The sequence below is a fragment of the Cebidichthys violaceus genome, unplaced genomic scaffold (assembly GCF_023349555.1).
Source record: "Cebidichthys violaceus isolate CVI_PGR_0920_01 unplaced genomic scaffold, fCebVio1.0.p SCAF_16, whole genome shotgun sequence".
NCBI lineage: Eukaryota > Metazoa > Chordata > Actinopteri > Perciformes > Stichaeidae > Cebidichthys > Cebidichthys violaceus.
This window is the reverse complement of record NW_027176329.1, coordinates 6,310,353-6,324,753: the sequence shown is the minus strand read 5'-3', so window position 1 is coordinate 6,324,753 and position 14,401 is coordinate 6,310,353. Positions and strand designations below refer to the sequence as shown.

General features: G+C 38.7%; 2 protein-coding genes across 2 annotated transcripts; both read left to right on the top strand.

Annotated features, from left to right (window-relative positions):
* Positions 1-97: 97 nt before the first annotated feature.
* LOC137872623 (sodium-dependent neutral amino acid transporter B(0)AT1-like) lies at positions 98-5,571 on the top strand. The gene is made up of 12 exons (XM_068710936.1): positions 98-506; positions 1,253-1,393; positions 1,845-1,982; positions 2,100-2,281; positions 2,393-2,503; positions 2,969-3,081; positions 3,165-3,293; positions 3,388-3,544; positions 3,650-3,854; positions 3,946-4,105; positions 4,802-4,964; positions 5,082-5,571. The coding sequence occupies exons 1-12, from the start codon at positions 308-310 to the stop codon at positions 5,289-5,291; spliced, it is 1,908 nt and encodes a 635-aa protein (XP_068567037.1). The 5' UTR covers positions 98-307; the 3' UTR covers positions 5,292-5,571.
* Positions 5,572-6,645: 1,074 nt separating this feature from the next.
* LOC137872622 (sodium-dependent neutral amino acid transporter B(0)AT1-like) lies at positions 6,646-14,388 on the top strand. The gene is made up of 12 exons (XM_068710935.1): positions 6,646-6,931; positions 8,365-8,505; positions 8,620-8,757; positions 8,845-9,026; positions 11,024-11,134; positions 11,212-11,324; positions 11,469-11,597; positions 12,716-12,872; positions 12,961-13,165; positions 13,294-13,453; positions 13,665-13,827; positions 14,073-14,388. The coding sequence occupies exons 1-12, from the start codon at positions 6,733-6,735 to the stop codon at positions 14,229-14,231; spliced, it is 1,857 nt and encodes a 618-aa protein (XP_068567036.1). The 5' UTR covers positions 6,646-6,732; the 3' UTR covers positions 14,232-14,388.
* Positions 14,389-14,401: the final 13 nt, after the last annotated feature.

Here is a 14,401-nt window from a genome sequence, read left to right as displayed (position 1 = left end):
TTTCCGTTTAACTTGCTGACATTCCACAACCCAACATGGACTGTAGTGAGCTACTGATAGCTTTGGTTCAGGTATCATAGGTCGCGGTAAATACCTCAGTGCCATTTCCCAGGACACACAATAGGGGTAAAGCACTCAGAGAGAGACAGTCCATGGAGAATCAGTAACTTGTAACAGAACATTGTATGAGAGAGGACGCATCCCCTTGCTCCCAGGAAAGTAGCAAAACCAACAACTGGTTACGAAAGGGAGACTCAACAGCAACTTTTTACAATTTCTGAGTTTAGTGAACAGACAGGGAGCCATCATGAAACTGAAGCTGCCAAACCCAGGACTGGATGACCGAATCCCCTCTCACGGGGACCTGGAGAGGATGGAGAAAGAGGAGGCAGGGGACAGGCCAAAATGGGACAACAAAGCCCAGTATCTGCTCACCTGTGTGGGCTTCTGTGTGGGACTCGGCAACGTCTGGAGGTTCCCTTACCTGTGTCAAAGCCATGGAGGAGGTAGGCTGGATGAGTTCTGCTGAGATGCTAGAAAATGAGTTGTGTGTGTGAATTATTAAAAAGATCTAAATGTGTATTTACCCGTTTTCAGTAACTGAGGAGAGCTTTTCCAAAACTCAATCTGTCTGCTTTTAGTCTAAATTAAACCAACAACACATCAATAATTATTATGGATTGTAACACATTAAATGACACATTTGAAGGGAGTTAGTCATTAAAACTGAGTGTTTAGATCTATAAAATAAGAATATTTTCAAAAAATTTTTGGGTAATTTGAGAATACTAATTATGTTTAAAGGTGCTGTTATATATTTACAGAGAGATGCAGTATTTGTAGCAGTACACATCGTTAGACTTCTGGATTTCGCTCTCTAACACATAAAAATAATAAAAATGGCTGAGATCTAAAAAAAAATCAATTAATGTATATTCCTTGAAAACAGTCTACTAAAATTAATTTGCTCATTAATATCAACTGACAATTTGGTACACATTGAAACTAATGATGTCATATACTTTTACTTTTACTTTCTCAAGCTTTAATGATATATAAAAGTTAATGTGTGAGTGTTATTCATGGTTTATGTAGTGCCCAGTGCGCTTTTTACAGTTTATGGGTGTCTTTATGGGAACACTTTTTGAATGAAGCCAACCGTTGAATATTTACTTACCTTCATTAAAGTGCTGATTATAATCAATACACACATTGTTAACTCATTATGACAATGTGAATGTTGTACTTTTAGGCGCGTTTATGATCCCATTCCTCATCCTGCTCGTCCTGGAGGGAATCCCACTGCTGCACCTGGAGTTTGCCATCGGTCAGCGCCTGAGAAAGGGCAGCGTGGGAGTATGGAGCTCTATCAGCCCATATTTGACTGGAGTTGGTGGGTTAAAAAAAAGAAGCATGCACATTAGGGTGTGTTGCTCCAGGGCCAACATGTCTGTCTGTACATCAATCGCATGGTCCCAACAGAAATATCGAAAAACAATTATTTACTGGATTAATTTGGTGCAGGCATTCATGGTCCCCAGATGATACATTGTACTGACATTGGTGATCCTCTGCCCTTACCTCTATCCATCACCACCATGAACATTTTTGTGGTTTTATTAGATGGAGTTCCATCAAATTTGGCACAGACATGTACAGTATGTCTGCCTAACATAAGTATGTTAGATTTGCAATTGTGAGCATGTTAGCATGTCAAAGTTAGCATTTAGCTCGAAGCACTGCTGCAAGTACAGCCTCACAGAGCTGCTAGAAATGGCCATAGACTCTTTGTTTTGTTAAGAAGAAAAAAACACCACAAGACTAACTGTTTCATTTTGTTACAGGTATTGCATCCATGCTTGTCTCATTTTTGGTGGGTATGTACTACAACACCATCATGGCCTGGATCATGTGGTATCTCTTCAACTCCTTTCAAGATCCTCTGCCTTGGAGTCAATGTCCTCTCAATGCTAACAGGACAGGTATGCCTTCATACATCAAGACAACAGTCAAAAAAAGAAAAAAGAAATCTGCTGTACAGTCTGTGGTAACATTTCTTTCCAAGGTTGCTCAAGTTGCTGCCTGCTTATCCTTTGCAGGTGTGGTTGAGGAGTGTGCTCGGAGCAGCACTGTTGACTACTTCTGGTACAGAGAGACTCTAAACACTTCAACAGCTATTGATGAGGCTGGCGGTCCACAGTGGTGGATAGTGCTATCCCTGGTGGCTGCCTGGACTATGCTCTATGTCTGCTGCATCCGAGGCATTGAGACCACTGGAAAGGTCTGAATGTCACATTACTGAATAATCTGATGCAAGAGTGATGCCTGCTTGCGTTTATTCAAGTATACAGATGTGTCTTTGGATCATGTTGTCATTTTTGTTTTCTCTCAGGCTGTATACGTCACCTCCACTCTACCATACTTAGTCCTCACCATCTTCCTCATCAGAGGACTGACTCTGAAAGGATCTGTAGAGGGAATCAAGTTCCTATTCACACCAGATGTAGGCACAGTTTTACACACCACCCAACATTTCTCAGTATAATTGCTATATTGCAAAAAAAAATATTTGCAAAAAGAAAAAAAGAAGCTTTTGGTGTAATTTTGGTATTTGTCCTGTTGTAATTTTCATACTACCATAGTGTTGCTGTTTGACTCGGGGCGTGACTTGGATTTGGTTCAAAAGATTTAAAAACAACGCTAAACACATATAATTTAACAATTGATTGATTGATTGATTACTTTTTATGATGTCACATGACAGTCAGTCATTTTTAGACTCCTCATTGATGATCCCGGTTTACAGTAATACACATATTAATTATTAACAGCGGCCAGAACAATAGGTCAGTAGGAGTGTTTACTGTCACTTCTGAAGTGCAGAAATATCACAAAAGGAAATAATTAGCATGGGAATCCTATGGCTCAATTTTACTGTTTATACAAGGTACTTTTTATTCTCTTTTAGGTAAATGAGTTAATGAATCCAACAACCTGGTTGGATGCAGGTGCTCAAGTTTTCTACTCCTTCTCTTTGGCCTTTGGAGGTCTCATCTCTTTTTCCAGTTACAACTCGGTTCAGTGAGTTACTGCCTAACATGCACAGTTATGCATTAAGCCTTCCTTTGAACATTTGTCCTCACATGATCATAATTGTTTTTTAGCAACAACTGCGAGCAGGATGCTGTTCTCATCTCCATCATCAATGGCTTCACCTCAGTGTTCTCTGCGACAGTTATCTATTCCATCATCGGCTTCAGGGCCACGCAAAACTTTGACAGCTGCACAGCTGAGTGAGTTTCAAATTACACAAAAGAAGTCTTTAAAACAATCATTTGGATTCACTTATGAAGACTGAACAGATCTCACTGTGCTTTTCTTTTTTAGCAACATCTGGAAGCTGATGAATGCCTTTAACTATCCTGAAGACAACATCACAGAAAACAACTACAATGGAGTTCTGTCGCAACTCAACCAGACAAATCCAGATATCATTCAAGGATTGCAATTACAGACCTGTGACATGCAGGTTTTCCTCAGTCAGGTGAGTAGCATTAGAATATTTTGACATTAGAATTGATTTTTTTGTTTTTTATTTCATTGACATTTTTTGACAGAGGGTGAATGTAATATTTGGTGTACTATATAGGGTGTGGAGGGAACAGGTCTAGCCTTCATCGTGTTCACAGAGGCCATCATCAAGATGCCGATTTCTCCTATGTGGGCCGTTCTCTTCTTCGTCATGCTCTTCTGCCTCGGCCTCTCAACTATGTTCGGGAACATAGAGGGAGTGGTGGTACCTTTGCAAGACCTCCAATTGCTGCCCCGAAGTTGGCCCAAAGAAGTTCTCTGTGGTAATGTTTCTGATAAATTATTTTTTCATGTCAGGGTGAGTACATTTGATCTAGATATGAGTGTAACCACTTTTTGCATTGTTTTTTTCAGGTCTGACTTGCATAATCTCCCTTGCTCTTGGGCTCATCTTTTCCCTTCGCTCTGGAAACTACTGGCTAGCTCTTTTTGACAACTTTGCTGGCTCTATCCCTCTTCTGGTCATCGGCTTTTGTGAAATGTTCGCTGTTATGTACATCTATGGCATAGATAGGTGAGTCTATTCAAGAAGTGGGTATTGGTACAGAGAGTCCAAATGAATGGCTTTTTAGCCACGCCAGCAGCTTTGTGTTAAGTGAAAATTAGCAATTGCTATCACACTAAGATGCTAAACTAATGTGATAGATATTATACCTGTTTATCCCATGTACTGTAGGTGTAGCCTCACAGAGTTGCTATTATGGCTGTATACTCTTAGTCTTGTTATTGTCATACAAGCATAAGACAGAGACAGCTGCTGCACAGGCCAATGAGGGTGTCTGAATATCAGTGAGTAATGCAGTTGAAACAAACTAAGAAATAACAGATCACTGCAATCTGACCTTGGAACAGAGATAATGTGTCCGTCATCATATGAGAGATAAAGAAGTACAGTGTGTCATGTAGCAAGACTATGGTGAGGAATGTGGAAAATGTGTTTTTTGCTCTGATTCAATAATACTGCTGCTAAAAGAGGTAAAAACTCTACTTTTAAAGAAGCTTAATATTGTAATGTTTCACCCTGTTTCCAGTCTTTATGTTTGGAGATTTATTTTCTTGAAGTCCAGTGCAGCTGCAACACGATGAACGCACACAACAACACGGAGGCTGCTTTATTTACGTATCTGGTATAAGTACAAGGTTGTCTTTAATGGATGCTTTCATACACACTCAGCTGACATTACATCCCCCTCTTATTGCTTCCAAACAGGTTTAACAAGGACATCGAATTTATGATTGGCCACAAGCCCAATATTTTCTGGCAGGTGACGTGGAGGTTTGTCAGTCCACTGATTATGGTCGTCATCTTGGTTTTCTACTTTGTAACCCAAGTCACTAAGAGTCTCACCTATTTGGTGTGGGACCAGGAGGCGGTAAGTGTGCTCATCACAATAGTTTAAGTCGAAAGACCATTTTAGATGTGTTGAATTAGACCTCTCGTGTGTCATACGTTGGTGTAAATTTTAACATTTCTTTAACTCTGGCCATAGGAGAACTTTCCCACCCTTGAACCACGTCCGTTTCCATCTTGGATCTACATCATTATCTTCATTCTGGCTGGAATTCCCAGTTTATCCATCCCAGTGGTTGCCCTTTACAAATTCATCCAGAGGAAATGCTGCAAGCAGAAGGACTACAGTGACGACACATTGGACACTATCTCTGCCAAAATACAAATGAGTGACAAAATGAAGTTCTAGATAGCTTTTTACTTTATTTAAAAAAATATATTTTCAACAAAATGGATATTGTCTTTTTTTATTGTGTTTTGTATGCCTTATACAATAACAGAAGAGCACTCTACTGACTTTTATCTGAGAAAAGTAGAGGTAAATTTCAAAATATCTTCTGTAAAATGATGTCATTCTGAAGAACAGATTAATTGGTGCTTGTTTTTCATACAATTGTGATATTAGTTTATTGCTGCTTCATAGTTTACATGTAAGTTTATGTTGTACATTAAATGATGATGGGAAATGATCCATCGCCGTCTTATGTTTGTGCACTAAATATAAAACTAGAGCCAGCAGCCAATTAGCTTAGCTTACCATAAAGGCTGGAAACAAAGGAAAAATGTTGAAAAATGTTTAAAAGTAACAACAACTAAAAAACGCTGACCAGCACCTCTAAAGCTCAATAATTACCATGTCATATCATTTGTCTCATCCGTACAAAAAAATAAGTCTCCTGTTTCCCTGTTTCCACTCTTATTACCAAGCAAAAATGACCGACTGTTTGCTGTAGCTATTTATATTTTTCATATATATGAGAGTGCTATCAATCATCTAACTTTCTGCTTCCAAAAATGTGAAGCTATCATTGTATTATTAAAAGTTTACTAAATTCATGTGTCTAGTATACAAACATAATGTTTTATTTTAATATTCTGAAAATAATCTCCATTAGATGAGCTAATTCGTGTACTTTAAGAATTTGGGAATCTTTTTTTTATTTTTAAGGTAAATCAATTTACAAACACTTTATTATTCAATTATTAGGTCCTAAAAGTCGTAGAATGTACTAATAGTCGAATCCAGAGTTATTTTCCTACCTCAGTTCATGTGAATGAGAACAAGACTGGACCAGGGGCTGGGGGGTGGGGTTAAAGAAAATGCTTGTAGGTTTGCTCTATGAGCCCATGGTTGCAGAAGATTGCTGGAAGATCTGGGTCATTTTAATCTGAATTCTCGGACGTTGATCTTCATTTTGCTTTATGCGCCACTGAGTAACTTTCATAGAAATTAATCAATTATCTTCATACATCCCTGGTCTTAACACTGACAATGATTTTGAATAAACCCCTTCAAAATAAAACACTTGAGTAACAAATTAACAAAGCAAAGGGTATGATCCCATCTCACCTGTTAGACAAATGAATGATAAAGCTTAATAATTAATAGTAAATATACTTCTTTTACAGTTTGAAAGCAGATTTGCAAGACATTTTGTACATTTGACACTCACAAGTTCAATTGAATGACTGAATGACGTGTGCACTCAGTGGCTAATATATGGCCAGCAACAGATAAAGTAAAAGATCATAAACTTCTTACGGGATTGCTTAGTGTTCCATGTGGAACTCACACACAATGCTACATCTGCGGTAGACCATTCTTCTCTGCTTCAGCACAGGTGGTCACCATGAGACTGGTACTTCCTAACCCAGGACTGGAGCTCCGGATCCCTAACTATGAAGATCTCGACAGGATGGAGAAAGAGGAAGCTGATGACAGGCCCAAGTGGGACAACAAAGCCCAGTACATCCTAACCTGTGTGGGATTCTGCATTGGGCTCGGTAATGTGTGGCGATTCCCTTACTTGTGTCAAAGTCATGGAGGAGGTAAGACAAAATGTTGTTGCATGAGTGTTTGACAAATTAGTGTGGTTGAGGTACCTGGGAGTGCTTTTTAGTTATCGTTTGGGAATTTATGTGTTTGTATATAATCTCAAATTTCTAAACTGAGAACTTAACGATTTCATTTTCAATAAAATCACCGTTCAGTAAGACTATATATATATATATATATATATATATATATATATATATATATATATATATATATATATATATATATATATATAAGAGAGCCCATAAACAGTCCACGCACAAGGTCATGAAAACTTGGAATGCACTGAGGTGGGAGGGACCAAGGATATTAATCAATTTCCTGCATTTCTGCATTTTACTACTGGATTTTATTTTCTTACACTGCTTTTTAGTGTTTTAATGACTGTTCCTGTTTTTCAATGAATGTTCTTAATTGTTTTTAAATCTCCTTTTCTTTTGCCTTATATTTTGATGCTTTTAATGGTTTTATGTGAAGCACTTTGAATTACCTTGTTGTTGAAATGTGCTATACAAATAAACTTGCCTTGCCTTGCCTTGCCTATATAAGGCTGAAGGTAAGTTAAATATATCACTCATTAATGGCTACAAGAGAGTGTTATGAAATAACCATTGAGTTATATTAATGATTCTCAAGAGTAAGACGTCTCAATGGCTAACCTTTAGCATGACATATTCGTTTAGGTTGAAACTGAATGCTAGGAATTCTTTCATACTGCATATATTTGTGTGTATGTGTGTGTTGTTGTTTTTTTCAAAAGTGTGTGTTAAGTGGGTCATTGTGATAGAGCCACAGGAAGTGGGACAGGTTTCAAAGGCATATACTGTAAAAGTAGAATCTGTTGTTTTTCTGTTAATTGTTAACTAGAGGGTTCAAGCTCATACGGTGAAAACACTGTCCATAGTCCATGTTATGAGTCATAGTAATGTGACAATATGCTGATGGATACAAAACAATAAAATGTTACATTGTTTTGAAATTAAAATGTTTGTGCTTAAACAAATCACTAAATTGTATTAAAGCATCTGTGAATAACTCTAGTCATAAACTTTGCCTATCACAGAATTATACAACAACTAATCTGTAACCTTTAAGTGTATACTGTAGTTAATACCAAACTGATACATTATACCCTGCCAATGTCCCCTCCCCATAAGCCATATCATGTTGTCATCTGCAATACTTTATAATATCAATTAGTCCAAAATCTTCACACCAGCATAAAACCTTGGAATGTAGAGAGCTGGATAGTGATATGAGTCACAGTTCTATTTTTAATTGATATTGATATATTTATGTCTCTATGAGAGAAAAACGAGTGTGCCACTTTTACATTTTTATGATGTCCTGAATGTCATTTTTACAGATATCATGCAGAAATTTCGAACGTTCCCAACCTCCCAACCACTTAACATACATTTTTCAGGTGCTTTTATGATTCCCTACCTGATCCTGCTGGTGCTGGAAGGAATGCCTCTCCTGCTGTTGGAGTTTGCCATCGGCCAGCGTCTCAGGAAAGGCAGTGTAGGAGTGTGGAGAGCCATCAACCCTTATCTGACTGGTATTGGTAAGTAAATTAGGAAAAAGGCAAAATAAGAAGACCCCCTGGCCCCCCAACAACTCATAAGAATAGCTGGCTTGCTGTGACTATGGTATCACGATTAATGTTGCTGTCCCTCAGGTATAGCCTCCATGCTGGTGTCCTTATTGGTTGGACTTTACTACAACACCTTACTAGCCTGGATCCTGTGGTATCTCTTTAATTCCTTTCAAGACCCACTACCTTGGACCCAGTGTCCTCTTAATGACAATGGGACAGGTGAATATACACATATTTTCAGCTCATACATGCACACCAAACCACCCAAATTGTTCCAAAAATCATTGTTGAATGTTTCCCCCACAGGATTTGTACCAGAGTGTCAAAGGAGCTCCACTGTGGATTACTATTTTTACAGAGTAACTTTGAATAGTTCGGCCTCTATAGCCGACTCTGGAGGAATCCATTGGCCCATAGTTCTCTGCCTGCTAGCAGCCTGGACAGTCATAGCAATCTGCTGCATAAGGGGCATTGGCACTTCAGGGAAGGTTTGTTTAACTTTCAGTAAATTGACAGTTGTTGTTAGCTAAGCCCTGCCTACTGTAATTACTGTTGCTACACCTTCCTGTTCTCGCGCAGAACATTTATAGTGATAACAGATTTAGGCTAGTCATTCTCAAAACAATAGGTCCTTTATTTCAGACGGTGGTTGATAAGCAAGGCTCTCAATATAAAGACGCCAGATTATTTGTCAATACTATTGTTTGATGGTAAACATAAATAAAGATAAATGGTTTTATGTGAAGCACTTTGAATTGCCTTGTTGTTGAAATGTGCTATACAAATAAACTTGCCTTGCCTATTGTATTTTGTAATGTAGTGCAAAACCCAGACACTGACACACAACTGTGTTTCTTTTGTTTCTGACTGTCATACACTATTTAATCACAGAGTGAGGCAGTCGACTAAGTAGTTACAACAAGAAACCCTGTAACAGTTTTTCGCAATTAACCATTGATTTTTGGCACACCATGTAATGGCTTGAGAAAAATTGGCCCAAGGCCAAACTTACCCTACCGGCCTTTTCTTTAGACGGATATAGTAGTATTCATGACAAGCTCCTACACAGTAGGTCAATACTACACAATGGATGTGTTAGTTGTAAATAGAGATTTTCTATTTTATATAACAAATAATTTACGAAATGCACCATTGGAAGTTGTACTCCGTTACTAATGTAGGCAGTAAGCTAGTTAGCGGGACATGCAAATGTTTGAAGCTTATATTAGTTAGAGCAGATAAACATACTGTTGAATCTATTCCCCAAAACTACTTTTATTTTTGGTTTTCGAGAGGCAAGGCAAGGCAAGTTTATTTGTAAAGGACATTTCAACAACAAGGCAATTCAAAGTGCTTCACATAAAACCATTAAAAGCATCAAAACATAAGGCAAAATAAAATGAGATTTAAAAACAGTCATTGAAACATTAAAAAGCAGTGTAATAAATAAAAAACAGTAGTAAAATGCAGAAAATTGATTAAAGGCAGCAGCAAACAGAAAAGTCTTCAATCCTAATTTAAAGGAGCCGAGGGTCTCAGAATACCTGCAGCTTTCTGGGACTTTGTTCCAGATATATGGAGCAGAAAAACTGAACGCTGCTTCTCCATGTTTAGTTCTGACTCTGGGAACAGAGAGTAGACCAGTCCCAGACGACCTAAGGGGTCGGGATGGTTTATCACCAGATCAGAGATGTATTTTGGCCCTAAACCATTCAGTGCTTTATTTGCTGATTTTGTAATTGTCTTGATGTGGCTGTTCAGGTTGAGGTCTGAATCCATAACTACACCTAGATTTCTGGCTTGGTTTGTGATTTTTCACATCAGTGATTGAAGCTGAGCGCTGACTTTCAATTGTTCGTCCTTGAAAACAGTTACTTCTGTTTTATCTTTGTTTAATTAAAGAACATTCTGGCACATCCAGTTGTTGATTTGTTCAATGCATTTACCAAGCCCTTGTATGGGATTATAGTCCCCTGGTGATATAGTTAAGTAGATGTGTGTGTCGTCTGCATAATTATGATAACACTTTGTTGTTTTCCATAATCTGAGCTAGTGGAAGCATGTAGATGTTGAACAGAAGAGGCCCCAGTATTGAACCTAGGCGAACACCACATGTAATTTTAGTCAGCTCTGATGTGTAATTAGCAAGTATTCTCAGTCTTTCAAGTAGGATTCAAACCAGTTAAGTGCTGTGCCAGAGAGTCCCACCCAGACTACCCAGAGAGGGTAAAAAAAATAACCCAACTCCTTAACTCTTGAGATACAGAGTATGGCTCATTGTACAGCTCCATGCAGTCTACTTTAACATGCAGAAAAATCCAAAGCTTGACAGACGGACCTCTGCACCTACTTATGGTTGCTGAGCTATGCTTATACAATTGATATTTGGAGAAGGGGTTTTCGCAAATAGTCAAATTATGATTCATTAGTAAACTAAACTGATGTCCATTATCTATGATTCCATGTTTTCTTGTCATGACCTCAGGCAGTGTACGTCACAGCCATTCTGCCTTACATAGTGCTGGCCATCTTCCTGATCCGAGGACTGACTCTTAAAGGCTCCCTGAGTGGAATAAAGTTCCTCTTCACACCAGACGTATGTTTCAAATCTTGATAGAAAAGTTGTATCTCATTGCTCAAAGCCACATCACAATGTATACCATACTCTTGCAGGTTGATGAGTTGATTAAACCAACAACTTGGCTGGATGCAGGTGCCCAGGTCTTCTATGCCTTTGGTTTGGGGTGGGGAGGCCTAATCTCCTTCTCAAGCTACAACCCTGTTCAGTAAGAGACATTAAAAGTCCTGTTATGGTTGTTAATGTGCAGTTCAAGTCTCTCTTTGCTCACTTATATTGAAAATAGGTAATAGCCATTCTCAGACCCAAAGTCAACATGTATCTTTGTTTTTTGATTATTTATTTTTCCAAGCAACAACTGCGTGCAAGATGCTGTGATCTTGTCAGTCATAACTGGCCTCACCTCAATCTATGCTGCGACAGTCACCTACTCCATCATTGGCTTCAGGGCTACAGAGAAATATGACAACTGTATCAATGAGTGAGTATTCACAGGATGTGGATTTCAATGTTTTTGGGACAAAGCAGTCCTGCAAGTTCTGCTTTACGGATAAGGTTTTGAAAATTAAGTGGACCTTATATTTTTCAGTAACAACAAATTGCCTAAGACAAAAATGATGATTGTCCATCTGTATATCAAACTTCACTCACATGCTCGTATGTAAGAGTTCACTTCTGCTGAGGAAGTTATGTTTTCGGCTCGGTTTGTTGGTCTGTCTGACAGTCAGATGGATTATGGAGATACTACTGGTCGGATTTTCATTAAATTTGGAGGAGGGGTGTAGAATTTGCCAAGGAAGAACTAGCTGGTATTTTTTCTAACAGATAGCCGACCCTCGTTAACCAATCATAAACAGTTAACCGCAAAGATTAGTGCTGTAGCGGAAGTCCCTAACAAGCCGCCCAGCTGCAACGATAACCTGTTATACCTGTTAAACATCCATCATTATCACCAGCTGCACCAAACAGGCAATCCCCAGTTCACCGGCCAGGGAGAGTTAGCAGCCACAATGTTGGGTGTATTGTTCCAGACACATGCAGCCAATTTATCAGTAAGTCTCCCCAGCTAGCATCAATCAGTTGAGGTTGTAGACTGTGTGTCTCCCTGGATACTCTGTCAAGCTTTCTGCTTTAATAAGGGCCATTTATGTGCTGGTAATGGGAAGTTGATTCACCCAAAAAGGTATCCGCTGAGTTACGCATGTCTCTTTCCCAATGTAAGTCTGTGGGAAAACGTTTTTTGGACCTACTATTTGCCCACCATGTGAAATTTGCTTTAAATCTGGCGCTCTTCCTGGGGGCTTAGTGGTAACCGTTAGCCAGGGAGAGATAAATGGAAGGGCTAAACTTTGGCATGCATTTTTGCATAGAATAAGGTCTGCGGATGTTTTCCCCCATGTTTTACATTGCGGTCACACTGGGAATGGGCCACTTTATAGTGAGTATGGACAGAAGGACTAAATACAGCAACCCATTAGCTAACTATGAGTGAGTTTTGTATTAACATAGACTTGAAAAATCTGAATTCATTCCTTCATGTAAGTTCCAGTAAAGTAAAGTAATGTTAAGGTACTAATCTGTGACATATTTTCTCCCTAGTAACATCATGACATTACTAAATACATTTGACCTTCCTGAAGACAACATCACTACAAGCAACTACGAGGCAGCCCTCAATCATCTCAACAGCTCCTATCCAGATACTGTTCTTGGATTGGACATCAAAACCTGTGACATACATACTCTTCTCAGTGAGGTGACTATATTGATGAATATCTGTCTGATTGCCAAGTTATTCACATTTTTACTCTTAACTACTTTGTTTCTAACTTGCGTTTGTGCAGGGAGTGGAGGGAACAGGTCTGGCCTTCATTGTGTTCACAGAGGCAATAACCAAGATGCCTCTTTCTCCTGTCTGGTCTGTTCTCTTCTTCATCATGCTTCTCTGCTTGGGACTCTCAACCCTGTTTGGCAACATTGAGGGAGTGGTGGTCCCACTGAAAGATCTGAATGTATTCCCTAAAAAGTGGCCCCATGAATTTCTCACTGGTAATTTGGTTTTAAAAATCAACTCAATCAGTTCGACTTTTTTTGTCCCCCAATTAAACATCCTTAGTGTTTGTCTCTGTCTTGTGTTTTAACACACATTGCGTTGTTTTTGTGCATGTGTTTTTCAGGAGTAACATGTGCAGTCGCCTTCATCATCTGTCTCCTGTTTGCGCAGCATTCAGGGCTTTATTGGGTAACTCTGTTTGACAACTTTGCTGGATCAGTTCCACTTCTGACCATTGGATTGTTTGAAATGATAGCTGTTGTATACATCTACGGTATAGACAGGTTAGTGCTTACTCAGACTATTATAGCAACACATTGTCTGTCTGTTTTTTGTTACAATTCTTGATATTTGCTGCAAATAACCATACAGAATGAGCAGCATAACACTGGGCCTGTATGACCGACCTATTTAAGTCCAGTGTAACGTGAATGATGTCATGACACATTTCAAAACTTTTCAAAACTAATCAAATCCCTCCTGTGTGTGTTGCAGGTTAAACGAAGATGTGGAGTTCATGGTCGGACATAAGCCCTCCATCTTTTGGCAGGTTACATGGAGGTTCATTAGTCCTCTAATCGTTCTGGTTATTTTAGTTTTCTACCTGGTGACACAAGTCCAAAAAGAGCTCACCTACTTAGTCTGGGATCCAAATTCTGTAAGCACACAAACTTTGTGAACAAATATCATCCTAAGTATCCATTCTGTGTTGCCATATTCTCTCATATTTTCTTTCTGCAAAATAAACTAGTTATATTACACGTTAAACATTTTCAGGGAAATGTTTTTCCTCTGTGGTACAGCATATAATAAACAATTAGTCAGTCTATAACCATACTTCAGCAATGTTTGGACAGCCATTGCTTACCAAATGCACTAATCATACTGTTTTGTGATCAACAGGAGGAATTCCCGTCTCTGGCATCAGTACCGTACCCCTCATGGATCAACGTGATCATTTTTCTCCTGGCGGGTGTCCCCAGTCTTGCAGTGCCTGTGTATGCATTATATAGGCTGTTTTTGAATTGCTGCAAGAAAACAATAGTGTCAAAAAAGTCCTAAACTGTTTAAAAATCCTAAGTTTCACAATACAACAAAATATAAGACTCTTGAAGTACAAAACTGATTTTTTATTGATGCACTTCAGTAAAGTACTCATATTTCTGATGATGTTTTGTGCAAATGTATTGCTGCCGTATCAATAAACTAAACATACTGATCTTAGAAATACG

Excerpts from the sequence above, each read along its gene's own strand:
- LOC137872623 (XM_068710936.1), top strand. The coding sequence starts at position 308 with ATGAAACTGAAGCTGCCAAACCCAGGACTGGATGACCGAATCCCCTCT. Across the intron at positions 2,504-2,968 it reads AGTTCCTATTCACACCAGAT|GTAAATGAGTTAATGAATCC; the intron begins GTAGGCACAGTT and ends ATTCTCTTTTAG. Across the intron at positions 4,965-5,081 it reads TGGTGTGGGACCAGGAGGCG|GAGAACTTTCCCACCCTTGA; the intron begins GTAAGTGTGCTC and ends CTCTGGCCATAG.
- LOC137872622 (XM_068710935.1), top strand. The coding sequence starts at position 6,733 with ATGAGACTGGTACTTCCTAACCCAGGACTGGAGCTCCGGATCCCTAAC. Across the intron at positions 12,873-12,960 it reads TACATACTCTTCTCAGTGAG|GGAGTGGAGGGAACAGGTCT; the intron begins GTGACTATATTG and ends GCGTTTGTGCAG. Across the intron at positions 13,454-13,664 it reads TACATCTACGGTATAGACAG|GTTAAACGAAGATGTGGAGT; the intron begins GTTAGTGCTTAC and ends TGTGTGTTGCAG.